This window comes from Anopheles darlingi, chromosome 2 (assembly GCF_943734745.1).
Source record: "Anopheles darlingi chromosome 2, idAnoDarlMG_H_01, whole genome shotgun sequence".
Lineage (NCBI taxonomy): Eukaryota > Metazoa > Arthropoda > Insecta > Diptera > Culicidae > Anopheles > Anopheles darlingi.
Window position 1 is genome coordinate 61,546,057 of NC_064874.1, and position 15,991 is coordinate 61,562,047.

The 15,991-nt window shown below is 45.9% G+C and overlaps 1 protein-coding gene across 1 annotated transcript in view; it reads right to left on the reverse strand.

The window, feature by feature from the left end:
* The window catches only part of LOC125959403 (uncharacterized), a 100,158-nt gene that overhangs the window by 11,609 nt on the left and 72,558 nt on the right, over positions 1-15,991 (reverse strand). Inside the window, exon 3 of the mRNA XM_049692227.1 lies at positions 3,234-3,439. Coding sequence (XP_049548184.1) covers positions 3,234-3,439 — 206 coding nt within the window. The remainder of the gene's footprint in view (positions 1-3,233; positions 3,440-15,991) is intronic.

Here is a 15,991-nt window from a genome sequence, read left to right on the forward strand (position 1 = left end):
CTATCATATTTCAAGAAGACATTCAATCAACTCTTCTAACCAGCACAGAGCGTACGTGACACTACCTATGAGGTGTGCTACAGATCTCATTACACAGGTGGTAGGCATAGCAGGAGGCATCACATCTCAACCACAACCACTGGCTGCGGTCTAGCATGTCTGCAACAATAAGCTGTTCAGGCAGACATTTCAATGAAAGTAGAGAGAAATGGATGACAACCGCCGGTGAAAGTTTGACAGCAGCGAAGATAAAGAACAGTCAGCATCAAGCAGACTAAGGACGTTAGAAACAGTAACAAGAGTGAAGTTATTGTTAGTTACTTTAAAGCGAGAGGAAGATTCACGAAACTTGGATGTATTGGAGGATGAGGTACTCTTCGAGAAAACGACAGTTGTTGATTGTATGAGTGAGAGCTTTGACAATGCGTTTACAATGCGTTTATAGAACAAAATAAAAAAGAGAAGACTAGTTAAGGTTTTTCAGCTCCATGAGAAAAACGGATAATACTTGGAAGAGAATTAGGTAAATTAAAATGCTTGGCTGATTTCATCTAAATCGTAATAAAAATATTTTAATTTGAAAATTGAATTGAAAAGAATGAAAATTTAATTGAAAAGAAAGCAATTCTCCGTCATTTTCATAATCCTTATTAGAGAATGTAACCTAATCTACGATTCTATTACCAATGGAATGAAAACGGAATTACAATCGCTTCCTTTATGTCCTTTTACTATCTAGCTGAATAATTTCGATCGATAAATGCACTGGGCATCATTTGAACAGCTCGAAATGAAGTAAAATGAAATGGATGCAATTCGATCTAATGAGAAGAACGGTGAAGCTTGCTTAACATGTATGGAACGTAATAATGTTTTGGCCTATCGCAATTAAAATAATTTGCCTCAACCGATGTTTGATTCTCAGAAACATAACAAGACGAACATGGAAATGGTTTGTAATCTGGTTGTGTCGAAGTTTAATTACTGGAGGCAATATGCGTGATGCAGCTAGTAACATGAAAAGCATATCGTGTTCAATTGGAACATTCAGATGTTTTCCATAATGCTAACATAATGCCATCATTTCGTCCGTTCTCCAACCATACGCATGTTCTGATGCTTTTCACTGAAAACAACATGTTATTTGCTTGTTTAGTTTCCCGCTTTTGTTGTCGAAGCTTCTTTGTAATGAACTCCTCCGCTTCTCTCTGAGCTGAACTAATGGCTTAATGCAGCCAGGTGCCCCATATTCAGGGATTGAGTGGCAGGCATGCATGTATTGAGCGGCATACTAAAACACAAAGAGTGAAATGCATCCCAGGAGAATCTGATTTAACACTACCGGAGTAGTGTTTAAACAACTGCTTCGTATGGTTTCACTACAACAGTTCAACTCTAATCTTCCAACAAGAAGAAGGAGAAGCATAAGCAAAAGGAAACAAATCCTCTCGGCAGATCAGCTGCCTTGTCGTGGTATAACTAGCATCGTCAATCTCAAATCTGAAAACTAATTGCATTCATTATAAGAAAGGGGAGAAAAAACAGCAAATGTTGCTCCAGTAGTCCAAAGCAAACAGCAAAAGCTCCGAGAACGATCTCTGGCGTCGATTGCTCCAGTCCGGTCTAACGATACTAGAAACCATACAGCTCTTCATCTCAGCTCTAAAGTAGCATAAATTGGAGGCAAAGAGAAAGATAAAAAGAGTAAAAAGGGCGGACCAAATTACACGCCACAAGAAAGTGAAGTTCCGCTCTTGATTAATACATCCTTCAGCTCCCTTCGTATAGCTTCCGGTCCGGGTTGTGGATCGGGGGTGGCTAATATGAGAGATAACTATGCTGTTAAAAATGGTTATCCCTCACTCGCCCTCCCCTCCGGGGGTCCATCCAGAGCTGAAGGAGTCACAAACAACAACAACAACAACAACAACAAAGTTCTAGCAACAACCCTCTCTCTGGCGGGCGCGCGCTAACCACCGGTTCGGCTAACCGCACGTTTACAGGGTATCGCTCGTGGAACATACATCGCCACACACACAGGCTCATGAGCTTCACGAAACTATTTCAGATCCGCCCACTCCTTCTCCAGTTCTTCTGGCATCAACCCACACCATGGACCGGCATGGCGCAGAAGCCACATTTTGTCAGATTCATAATTTGTTCTCCCACCTCGAAAGTCAGGCAACCAGCCAGCCAGCCAGCTAGTTCAAAAGAGTGCGACAGTGTGGACGAGGGGTGAGAAGGGTGGCAACAAGAAAAATGTGGACCTCCCCGCCCCCCCCCCCCTCCCCCTTGAAAATTGGGTTTTCTTTTGAGGGGCCATCGCACACTCCCTCCATCGCTGGGATCGAGTGGCGAGGGAATGTATCGGATAAACTTCTGGGTCTGGTCTTTGCTTTGGCCAGCGACAGGCCAGAACCAGGGACCAGGGACCAGGGACCGCCGGCCACACACATTCTCCGGCAACATAAATTCATTGTGGCTTTGGTGCTTTCGTTCCGGTACCGCCGGCCAAAGTTTCAACATCGTATCGGGTGTGTCCGTGCGCCGAGAGTTGGGTTTTTGTGTGCCGCCGCTTCCTCGTGCCATCCTTCCGGTTCGTCCGTATCCTGTCTTTTTTCTACTCTCTGATCTATCTCGCTCTCGCTCTCACACGCGCACACTACTTCAGTGACGATCCCTTTCTTGCAACCCTTTTTCCGGCGGCTGCACGAACGAACACAATGTCTTGGAAGCGGTCCCGTCGTACGCTCGGCATGCACCACATCGGACCGGTGGGGTCCGATGTTCTTATGCTCCCGGTGCGAATATTAGATGAATTATCGAGGGACTGCTGAAGCGAAGATAAATCTGTGTTCATCTTTGTGCTCGTGTCTGCCAGCTTCAGCATCCCTTCCTTCCTTCCTTGGTCTGCCTCGGGGCATCGTTTAGGAGTCGAGAGTGGCATAATTTGGATTTTGAGTTTTCTTCCACTACGAGCGTACGAGCGTATGGTGTATGAGTGTGTGTGTGTGGCCATGGAGCGATTGGATATTGGTTTTCCGTAATAATCGATCGTGGTCAACCGTAGTATCGGGGGCCCCAGACATATGGAAAGCGTTTTAAAACGAATTGATTAAACCGGAACCGGTCAACCGCGCACACACTACTACAGCAGCTGCTGCTGCAGCTTTCCCGGATTAAGTGACCGAACAGAGAACTGGGGATGTATGGGTTTTTTCGTCTGGACTCACCTTAATTTGGACGCCCTGCATCGGGAATATCTTCAACGGGGGGCTTTCGTTCGGTGTGTAGCGGTAGAACTCGCGCCGTCCCTTGTACCACTTGACCGCGTAGAGGCTTTCGCCATCCAAATCGTAGAAGCAGAGCAGCGTCACTGTTTCTCCTCGGCGTACGGCCGGTGGTACCGACACTTGGACGTCCCGGAGCGCCACTATCACTGTGGAGAAGAGAGACGACGGGAAAAGATGATGAACATTAGATGCTTTTGAATGTTTCGTAAATGAGAGTCTCTGTAATGGATGGCCGTGCTTCTTCCGATAAGTCATTAGGCAGTTGTTAGATAAAACTCATTGCTACCAGGTTTCAATCACAGTAGATGCTCATCTGTTGTCAATATTGTCGCAAACAACTAGGAGAGAGAAATAAAACTGAAACCTTAGTCGTAAACGCGATGGAGAAACGGATATCGTTTAGATCAGGTATCGAGCGATCTTGAGAATTTAATACACAGAGTAGGCCAGGTAGCGTTCTTTGGGAAGTCAAACTTCTAGGAGACGAGAATTTGTTTGAAAATAGAAATAATAAAAAAAGGATTCTAAAGGATTGCTCTAAGGAATTGAGAGGATTTCAGTGCATTAGTAGTTTGACAGCATTGCAGTGCTTGTTTTGACAGCACTATCTAAAGTAGATTGTTTGGAATCTTTCAGTTTATTTGTGAATATTACGACAGTAGAACTCTCGTTCTTTGGTGGTAAACATTCGTTAACCATTTTCTCGTCGTTTCATTTAGCACTTCATTTGAAAAAAAAAACATAAAAGGTCGGAAAAATAAATTGCAGTGGTGTTCTTCCGGTCTAACACTCCTTCCAGTGGAAAATACAAGTTACTTTTTAAAATCAATCAAATGAATGCATCTATATATATTAGCAAACCGAATAAATCGTAACTCTGGAAAAAGTTAGTCCTCAAAAATAGGATATTAATGGATTGTACAGACATTCACAACAACCTCCCAGTATCGCTTGACTTGGCTAACTTCTAAAGAATGTGGTTTATTACAGTTGGAAATAATAGTTTACGTATATAGCCCATGATTATTGTAATAAACTAACAGCATCAAAGTAAGAGCAAACCAATTTGCTAGCTTAATAGATTCTGGAACGAACTTCTTGCACTTGGTACTTCAGTCTGACTACCTCAGCTGCTACGATCCATCATGTACACCCATCAGTCATCGCCAGTCCCTTGAAACTCGTCCACAGAGTTGTCTGTTGTCTAGTCTTTAAAGCAAGTCCACTAGTGAAATGCACTCGTGGGTCAAGGTGCAAGGTCGTGCGCATTCACCAGCACATTATTTGCCCACTACATTTTCCGACATTCGACGGTAGGATGGCTGATCAGAGGACGAATCGTGGAAAAAAAAATCGCTGGACTTGACTGAATCCTTTGATCTGAAGGGATCTTAATTAAATATTTCAAACGTCAGACCGCTCATCAGACGCACCCTTACCGGGCAGCGCCCCCAACCGCTGCCAGCCACACTCGCGGCCAATGCCAAGCATGAGCTCTGCTCGAGCACACCGCGCCTGGTCCTGTCCGCAGTGGTCCTGCGTGTCGGCCTTTTACATGGTTCCCGTTCTCTGTTTCTGAACTTCTCTCCAAACAGCCCCGATTCTGACAGCATCAGTTCCACTGTCCAGCCCCCCGGGGGGGTTGGTCAGGAAAATCCATAAAATTAAATCCTTTTCCTGTTTTTTCCTCCCCGTCGTCGTTTGTCCTTCCCGTCGCTTCTTCCCCAATCAATGCGCTGTTCGTGAGCAACCACGTAAAATGAAATCTCATTTCGTTCCGAACCGGCCTGGGCGAGTGGCGATTCCTCCTGTCAGTTCTGCTCCAAAACGCGGGGCCTCAACCCGGGGTTTGCAAGGATTCGAGGAGTAAAACTTGATCCGTGCGCCTCGATGCGTGCCAGAACAAAGGTATTGATTGATTCACCGCTCCAGAAAGGTGTGTATTTAGAACCCGGAGGAAAGGTTTGAAGGTTGGTTGGCAAAAAATTGGTTCCAAAATCCCCCTTTTCCTTTGAAGCATCAATTTGACACTTTTGTCCGGCCAACGGAAGCACCTCGGCGCGCACACCTGGACTTCGGGGATCCGGGATTCGGCGGATTAATATTGAAGTCACGTGCCGGTTGCTGCTGGTGCTGCTGCCACCATGCTGTCCCGGCCATCTTCTGTCCCAAAAGGCCACGCAGTGTCCTTATGGAGACTTATCGTTTCCTTCGGGGGAGGAGTTGGTTTGAATTCATCATTCTTGCCACGGTTCTGGTTCGGACAGGATGCACGGAATTGTTGGATGATTAGCACGGTGGCCGGCAAAAAAGGCGAGTCGGATAACCCCGTTCCGAGGTGCCGGGTTCGTTTTAGTCTTGGTAATTCCATTAGCCAGCAGGCGCTGTCCAGGATCGACCTGACACTGGGAGGAAGGAACGGCCTTAGCGACCGCTTCGTAATGAGCTGATTTACCGTACCGTCAATACCACGTTGGTTGAGTTAGTCTTTAGAAATTGAGGAATTGAAGATCAAAAGTTGAACCCTTTTTTCCCCTTTTTTAATGCCTTCAAACAACGCACCGCATAAATGTTGCTTGTCATCAACATGGCCGCTCGCGGTCAATCGTCCATCGTTGGGGTTTGACGTTGGAATACAATGGCGAATGTGACAGGTGAACCGTCAAAGTAGACACTGCCAGTGGCGTCTGTGATGGTTGCTGGGATGTGCGACAAAAAGAGCAACATAATGGGTCCCGTCCTGAGACACACAGCAGGAAGCATTGTAATGTGTGCACTTTGTTCGACCAACCATCAGTGAAATGACACCGCCATTTGCAAAAGAACCAAGGAAAGGGACGCGAAGCGAACATAAAACACATCATAATGGTACTTGGCACCGCGTCCGTACCACCGCGTGACGTGACTCATTGTGTCCGTCTCCGGTTAAGACATCGTTCTTCACGGTTAATGAAAGAAGGAGAATGGTTGCCGGGATTCTGCAAGAAGACGGGCTTTTTTCCCCGCTTTTACCATTCTTTTAGTTCATTTTTTTCATCTCGTCCGGGGTGTCTCCTTGTAGCAGCAACAGACAGAAGTAACAGATGCATCCACAGAACGCCCGAATGTACATTCATTACGTTGGCGGAGAACGGAGAAGCACAACCCGGCGACGATGACGACGAGATGCAAAGGGCAAACGCAAGTCCATTCTTGGCATGCCCGCACACACAAGTTGCCCGCGTACAGATGCCGTCGACACACAATGGTACGGCCAACGTTTGACGTTGATGCTCAATGTGGAGTGGCAGCGTGGCGGCTGGCAAGAGCATATGCAAAGATCCGCATCCATTGCACAGCAACAGTGTATGCTCTTTCATATTCTCGACGTCCAGGATGCTCGTCGTTGTAATCGATGGTAGGTGGTAGACGGTAGAGGAGGCCAAGGCTCCAAAGACAGACGAGGGACGTCCTGCAATGCAAGTGACGTGCTAAGCTGTTGTGACAGAAGAACACAGACCAGAGAGAGAAGAGGGCTTTTGGGGGTGAATAAAAGGGGGGGTTGCTTCCCCTTGCTCCGGGCATCCCGACGAGTGGCGCGCAAAAAGGGATGCTGTCCCTGAAGTCAGACTGAAGCCATTCAATGCCTTCTGCTTTCTTTTGATGGCTTTTAATGATCGGCAAAGAGGTCATAATGTGTTCTGGCGCCCTTTCTTTCTCTCTCCTCCCCAAGTTTTTCCTGCACCGTGCGCACAGACACACACAGACCGGCGTGCATACAAAAGGCTCATCTCCTTCGACCCAGCCACGAACGACGTGGACGTGGAGAACGAGTGACGGCGTCCCATCCGGCTCATCACTCAATTGCTGACGTCCTCCTTTACAGGGCGCCGTGACGTGACGCACAGGCCTTCAAGGAGACTTCTTTTTGTGTGTTTGTGTGGCCACGTGGTTCGTGGCTTCATTGTTCAGCTGTTCAGCGGGCTGTAATTCCCATTCTTTTCCTCACACAAACCGCACACCGACCGACCGCGGCCATGGTTTGCTTTGTTTGCAAAAATATGTGTGTTCGCTGGAGTAGCGCGTGTAGTAGTCGTAAGCCAAGCCGTTTCTACCGGATCATCCGGAGGTCGAAGGACCTGCCTGCCTGCCTGGCTGGCAGCCATGGTGGTCCATGATGCATTCAAGTGAGTGTAAGTAATGAGCCTGTTGGAATGCCACCCACAAAACAGGCAGCCAGCGTTCTCTGTCGTCGTCGTCGTCCTGTCCTGTCTTGTTGTGTTGTGTTGTGAGCAAGAAGATTAACAAATTTCTGTCAAGCCTTCGCTGTGGTTGTTCATTTTGTCGACGTGCAAACAATGGACGTGCTGTAAGCCTTTCAGTCAATGGGAGGGGAAGAGAAGGAGAATTTCAGTAGATGGTGAGGTGAGCCGGAGTTGTTTCGTTTTGAGCGACACCTTCCTTGACGATGTACAGGTTCCTTGCTTTTGTTATTGTTGTGGGGCGCTTTTGTTTGGGGTTGTTTTTATCGTGTGAATGGGTCTATTTTAATTTTCGATAATGTGTGTCACTCCATCGAGCGCGGCGTCTTTGGATTTTCGCATTTCGTGGATTTGGTGCGCGAAGAGAAGGATTCTAAGTGAGTACCTTTTAAAGAATCAATCTATCTTGTCCAATTTTTACATTACTACATTATGGAAGCAGTACGCATATCTTGAACAAAGTAATAAACTTAATACTAGTAGGAATACTATCTAGGAAAATTCTCAAGGAAGAAACCTTGAAGAATAATTCATAAAAAAGTAACGTTTTTAGTAAAAAAATATAGGAAACGAGTAAGAAAATCTTCTTCAATCGTTTACATGATAATTTCAAGAGCAGTTTATGCCACTAGCTATGTAAAGGTTAGATAAATATAATGGAATTTCGAAGGTCATCTAAATTGCAAATAATTACCAAACATTATTGCTCCAATGAACATGCCTGTTTCATGTTCTTTTTAATTATTTTTGAGCCAAAGAATAGTCTTTAGGTTATCAAGTTATATACTTTATTCAAAGAAATACACATTTTCGTAAAAAAGTCAAATGAACCGTTATTAAAATTGTCGAAAAATATGCTTATAACAGTCTCATGCCATTTTTTAAGAATGTACTCCTGTTTGGGGATATATGATTTGTGAATATTATCGAGTTGGTGAATCTAGGAATTGATTGGCTTTTAGATTATTTATTTTTTTTCAGTGATAAACTTATGGGTCTCAGTGACGTCAATGGATTTAGGATAAATTTTAAGCTACTTTTCAGCAAGTAACAATATTCTGTTATGCAAACTTTGATCACAGATTACTGAGATTCAGACGATTTGGTACCATAATTGACTCCATTTTGCGAATGTCGCTACCTGGCTGATGCCAGCAGTTTTAACAGTATTATTCTTATTTGCATTTCGGAGCGCTTAGCGTTTATGTTTACAATAACGGATTTTGGGTACACTTCTTGGACTGTTTTAGTCGTTTTATTAATGTGTACGCACATTCAACCACCAATTTCAGTATCCGATTTATACGGAGTCTGTACAAAGTGCTTAAATATTTCTACCAACAGCTCATTAAGCAGTTAATCGAAAAACAATATTTGAAAAGCATTTCGTGCGATCCAGCGCCCTGTCCGTAATCTAATCTAGTATTAATAGACGTTTGAGCTACTCGTCCACCATAACTCTCGGCTCCCCGTGTGTTCTACGGTCCCTGCGCCAAGAACGGCCTCCAAATGGGCGCCACGGTGTTAAAGTAATATTTTACTCATCCTTCAACACCGAGCAACCGAGCCCTCAAGCACACTCGGTGGACCACCATCACCACCACCACCACTCGTACCGGACTCGTGCAGTGATTTTGATTAATTTCAAATCACTCGCTGTGCCCACTTGCCGGTGCTGGTACCGGGGTAGCGACTTCACGCGATCGTGCTACTGTTGCTACTGCTACTTATGCACAGTTGACCCACTCGCCGGCGACGACGACGACGACGACGACGACGACGATGAGGTGATCGGTATCGGGGACGACATCAGTGGCGTCCACGGCTGGCGGTGGTCGTTGCATAATTTATGCAAGTCAGCTCACATTACACAAGCCAGCAAGCAGCAGCAGCACGTCGAGAAGGTACGTGAAGACCAAAGACCTTGTAGCACAAACGGATCTTAAGATCCGGTCCGGTCCGAAGTGGCGACAGCGTCGTAGCGTGCCTGAACCCAGGACATCCGCTCGACTCCATCCATGTTACCACCACTCCTCCCTTCTCTATTGCAATCTATTTCCGAGACAAAGAAGCAAATTGTCCCGGTTCTAAGATTGGTGTTAAGGTAATGTTTGAGTAAATTCCATTGCAACCGGACGACCGCAGACTGCCGGCGGAGTGCCACGTTGAAAGGCCCTAAGTCAGCGTCGTCTTCATCGCCGTCGTCACCACCGTCGTCACCGCGGTCGTCGTCGTCGTCGTTGCCAACGACAGGACGAACGTGAACGAAGGAAAACATTAATAATTCAATTAAAGTGGAATTAGCGAAGCAGCGTGGCGTGTCGCGCGGCCTTTCAGCTCACGGGCAGGAAGTGGCTTTTGTGCAGCGTTTGTAAGTTTGGCCACAATGACGAAATAATTCATTGTACAGCTTCGCGCAAACAGAGCGCGAATCGTGTTCCGCAATGCCGAAATAATTCATTCCCGCATTCATTGTAGCACTTCCGTCCGTCGAGCTGCAACAACGCGAGTTTGTCGATGCAACTAAACTAATTTCGGTAACGTCGACCGAACACGGGTATTGTGCGACGGATGCATACCAAACAGTGGCAGAGTAACCTGCATTCCATTTTAACTGTTTCTAGACATTGCGAGTATTGTCGAATTGAGCGCTGAAAGGGTCTGCTGTTGATGAGTTGATGCTCATGATTCGTTTCGATCGTTTTTGAGGGCTTGATTGCTCTGATGATGTACCATAAATATTCAACCAATAATAGGCATCTTAATCCGAGTTGGGAATACCGAGTAGAGCCTTTAAAATGCCCAGCAACAGTGAGTTCGTTAGAAAACCCATTCCCCTCGTGAAGATGCCGCGAAATGAATACCAATTCCGAAGAGATTATTAAAAGCTTTTCACTGAAAAAGGCACGCAGTAGTGGTATGGGATGATGATTTGATTTGCACCAATTTGTGGATTATCCTAATGGATGCTTCCAGCGCGTTCGCGAGCGCAGTTATCGGAAACGGACAATACTTTGGGAATCATTATTTACGCAAATCATTGCATGCCGGGTCCTTCGCCATTCGGCTTTCCGGAAGTACAGCCACTATTCAATCGCGATCGCGGCAGTTGCTGCACCATTTGAAGCAGTAAGAACGGGTTTGTCTGCCAATGCCGAATGCCGATGAATTCGATTGGCTTTTCGACAATTCAATTTGTACGGAGCGCGCAATTGTTTTATCAGGATAATCGGGTTTTTCGTTTCGTTGAGAGAATGGAAAACCGCAATCCTTTTTGGACAGGGATTGGTGGGGCTGCGATGCAGCTTTGTTTGCGTGTGACGATTACTGTTGTAGCTACTGTGAAGGGAAAAAAGATAAGCTAGGAAGGAATGCAAAAGCTCGGCAGTAATTGAATTGTTTAGTTAGATTTTTCAACAATGGCTAGAGGTTGTATGATGAGAAATGAGGGTAGCACAACAAAAGATTCCTACGATTCATCATCGTTAGTTGTTCACCTCGATAGCGCAGAGCCTTGAAATTATGAAGACATTGTATCCAAAATCTGATTAACAATTAGATTGATTCAATCAATTCGTGTTTTCAACTGATTCAACTTACATGTAATTGCATCTATTTACACATAAAACATCTTCATTGTAATTGGTATTTGGTGGTTTATAACACCATTGTACGAGTTTCATCAACCATACAATACAGAAGGATAATAATCCATAGGAAATGGAATAGAGATAAATGAACAATAAATACGCAACCGCAAACAGTGAAACATTTAAAAGTGAAACACGAATTAGCTACTTGTCGCTGTTGCCCTTCCATTCCTTGTTCTCGAGGGACAGATTCATTCCACGAATTGTCTCCTCAAAGAAGGGAAAACATTTCGATTCCGTCGGCTAGCCGAACGCAAAAACTCGCGGACCGTTAAATCTCCGATTGAGGACCGCTGTCAACAAGTTGTTGTTCCTAAACAACCACAGACAGGACACCGTAACCTACGCGAATGATTCGTGGCCCCATTCCACGCAAACCGTTACGCCAAACCTCGAGACAGCCCCGATACTGAGCTGCCAGTCGGCAGCTTACAATTTCATTCGTGGTATTTTCGCCACCGCCTTTTACCTTCGTTAAAGCCCTGCGAGTCCAAATTCGAGAACCCAGCTGTAATTGAAAGCCACCCTCGAGTCCCCGAGAAACCAATTGAAAAGTTCCATTGCACAAGTACGATTGTGCGAAGCTCTCTTGAGTTGAGTTTGAGAACAAAGTTATAATCCCTCTCATTTTGCTGCAGCGGTCGTGACGTTGGGTTGGTGACGAGAACGTGGGGTTGTTGGGAAGAGTGGAAGTGCGACGAGTGCCAAGAAGCGACAAGTTGGTGAGCTTGTTGTTCCGTTTGTTCCACGTTTTATCCCCGCAGCGATGCGGAATAATGTGAAAGAGGACCAAAAGAAAGCCAGCAACTTACTGGCGTGAGGAGCGTGATCCAGCGTGACACTCCCTACGCGACCTACTTCCGGTTCCGGAGCCACACGTAGGTCTCAGCGCACGTGACGTACGCGTACTCCTGTCTGACACAAACTTCGCCCTCGCCATTTGCGTCCTTGTCTCCACGGAAAGGGAGTCCTTGAAGGTCAGAATAAAACGAGAAGGAAAAGGAAGCGTCAGAGGTATCCCGAGGCATCGCACACCAACCCACACCAAGTACAAGGACGCCCGGCCTTCATTATTGTTTTTAATTCTGTTAACTGCTTTCTATCGTTCTCACACCATCTCGCGACGGCAAACGACTAAGAAGCTGCTACTCCAGATCGTCCTGACGAGCGCCACAAGTCCACAAGTCACTCACTCTCTCTCCCTCGCTATCATGTTACAGGCCACTTCACAGTTTCACTCCGTCACTCCCGTGGTGGCCGTGGCGTGAAAGATGTTTGCCGGCAGGGGCTTAGCCCCTTTTCGCTTTCGTTGATCCAGCGGAGAAGTTGAAAGCCACGAAAGAACCGAGTACAAAGGACGGAATGGGAAGCAGTGACGACGAGGTGTCGACTGTGGACGTCGTTACGCCGACGGATCCGCAAGCAAAGATAAGCCCAATGACGACGTTGATGATGATGATGATCATCATGATGATGCTACTAGTACTGCTGTTCATCTCGTCTGCTGTCATCGATCCAGGACATCACCAAAAACTCAGGAGGAGGAGCGCCAGAAACAAGTGCCAGAACTCACTTGCCGTGACCACTTCTTTCCCTTCCCCTCCCCCCCTCCCCGTGTTACATCGTAGCCATTATTCAACTCGTAAATTACTAATTAGGTTGTAATATAATTTTAATGTGAAATCATAAGGATTTAATTGGCTGTCGTTAGAGCGTGGAAGATCATCGTTCGTTCGTTCGCTGCGCTTTCGTCCGGATCCTATTCACGTTGCCGCGCGCGCGCGCGAAGGATTATATGGCAGAAAGTTTTGCGACGATAACCACCACCAGGGCTGCTCGGAAAGTCCCGGGACGACATGGTGGAAGGATGATGATAATTGCTAGATTTAAAGGCGAAGTGGTGGCGGCGGTGGCGGCGGAGGTGTCGACGATGGCTTATGGGATTTTTATGCGCCGCTCTCCGGCGAGTCCCGACGCCAGAAGCTACACACCGCCTGGAGCAGGAAGGAACGGCGAGGATTTGTGATTTGTGCGAGCGAAGCTAGAGCTGGAGCGTAAGGACTGGTCCGGCACGGCGCACGGATTCCGATGGTCAACACCCCTTGGCGCAGGCGGCGAATGAGTCTTGACACTTATTTATTCATGGACCGTTGGCAAATGACGTGATTTCGGTTTTCGTAATTGGAAGTGGTCCTCTCGTGGGTGGCGAGAGACACGGGATGCTGTTCCTAGGGGATGGATTCTACAATCTGCGTCACATTTCTGGCGTGTCAATGGTGGTGACGGATCTAGGAAGGTTTTTCAAAGTATCAGAAGACACTTGTAGGATGCTTTTATAGTACGGACATAAACAACAGAAAGAACAGCAATGGTGACTGAAGAGAGTGTTTTAGTTCGTTATTCGAACAGCTGGAATCAACATCTACAAAGCTCTGTCACTCTGCATAGAGATAGTCCAACTGCAGACGAGCACATGACGCAAACACCAAAGCATTCATTCACTGCAGGCTATTAAGTTTCTAATTTAATTTCTCAAACTTTTGAACCCAAAACACTACAGCAAGCAATTAAGCGAGTTATGCGAAAGTTGTGGCCACCAAGCCAATCCGATGGAGGCACTAAAACAATTACCAACTCTCTCACTCGCTCGCTCGCTCGCTCTCTAGCTCGTGTTGATGGTTAATTACTAAAATATCGCTAAATCCAGCAACATGTCGATATCGTTGACGTTGCCGACGTTGCGGGCGTCATCCCTGGCCTGGTCCCGAGTCCCAAACTCCTGGCTTGACGGCCCTTCAATCCCTGTGGGACCGAACTAACTCAGGTTATTAAAATGACACTATAAAATTACCAACTTTCGGTAGTGCAGAGGAGCAGCTGAGGTGGGTCGTGGTCTCGAAAGTTTGCGGAGCATTTTACTGCTTCCCACCAGCATCAGTAGCAGTAGCAGCAGAAGCCAGAGCTCGGTAGAAGCCCGTCAACCACAACAGGTCGACCACAAAAAAGACTTTTGCCACCACAGCAAAAGAAAGGTGCGCTCACCTGTGGAAGGCTTAAAGATGTCCTGACGAAACCAAGCACTGCGACGACGACGACGACGACGACGACGACTACTACGATGTCAAAACCGTTTAGTTCACCTGTTGGTTGACGCTACGACACGAGAAGACAACTCACTCTTCAAGGGACAAAAAGTGTCCGCAAGGGTGCAATAGCGGGTGTTTTGTTAAAATCCTTATTAAGGAGTCGGATACAGCAGCTCGCCAAATTTGACGATACCAACCCCCGGGGAGGACACAAGCGATACTGCTATGTCTGACACCACTTTCGCGTGCCGTTGGTACAGTTTAATCTTTGATGACAATCGGCGGGCACAGCAGAGGCTGGTAGAGAGATGTTTTCATTTCGCACTGATACATCATTCCAACCTGTGGGTCTACAACACAACGTCACCAACCTCACGTCAGGTGGCTTTTGGGATTGCGGATGAAAGTACCTTTCCTTCCACGAAGCCAACGCAGGCTTGTTAGACTTGAAAGTGTTGGAAATTGCCAGCTGACGACGTGTCTGTCATCGTTGCTGTGGATGATGTTGATGTTGACGGAGTACTCTTGGCTTCCATTGGCCTGTACCTGAGGATCATCGGTACAGAAGTGATTTGACACTCAAGTCACAAGTCAGTCAGTCGGAGAAGCGCCTCGTGACACACCGTTGACGTGGTTTTAATTCTAAATCAACAAACATTTTGGCCACTTTTAGGAAGTTTGATTAGAAGTTGACCAAAACGTAAATGACAATTTATTTGTTTGTTTAGAGGAATGGTTTAGAAATGAAGGTTTGGAATGAGAGTGACATTGAAATATTTTGGGAATGTTATCAGGATGAATTACAGGCGAATCAATCTTTCGTATCGCACATCGCAATATCCGATCTGTTCCAGAGTATATATATTCCTTATTTCCTTTCCTTTTCCAGGCGCATATCTTCGCTGTAGCGTAATCGTGACTCGTTGAACTAACTTGACTTTATACCAGTCTAGTAGTTTGCGTCCATTGTCCTGCTTTGCTGTTAATTTTTGTTGAATTCTTTTTGTATGATTTGAGTTTCTGACAGACCAATGTTAAATCTATAAACAATGTCTTCATTTGCTACTTTCTATTCACTTGATTTTACATAATTGTATATGCGTTAAAATAAGCAAATAAATTCATTTATGATAGAAAGATCTACTTAACAAGCATTGTAGTAGGATTCCTTGAGCTTCGATCCTATAGGTTATTGTTGATGAGTAGGAATACAGTCAATTTAATATTCAAATAAACATCATCAACCCTCACATGTCACATCATCTTACAAACTTTTGCAATGTCTCAAATTAATTGTCAAACCCAATCGCAATTATTAAATCTACTAATTATCAATTTATGATGTACGGTGAGTGTTTTGCTTTGATAGAAAATCGAATTACTTCCTAACTATCGACTACTACCAAACCGCAGGTTCCCATGTAACCATTCCAAGTTTCGGTCTAAAACCGGGTGTCGAACTACCGAAGCCACAGAGACTCGCATCAACCAGATGAAGTAAAACAAAACCATCCAGGAAGGGCAGGGTGTGAGTTCACACCATCGATCCCGGTCCAGTGTGTGTGTTTGTGTGAACGGTGTAGGGATCAGATTTCAAACACCGACAACCACCGTCCAGCCCGGGATGCGATGCTGACATGTCGAGCCACCTTTTTTGTGCTCCTTTATGCTTCAGTTCAGCTCTCGTTTGCTCGGTTTAGCACGACTCACGAGAAGCCGTT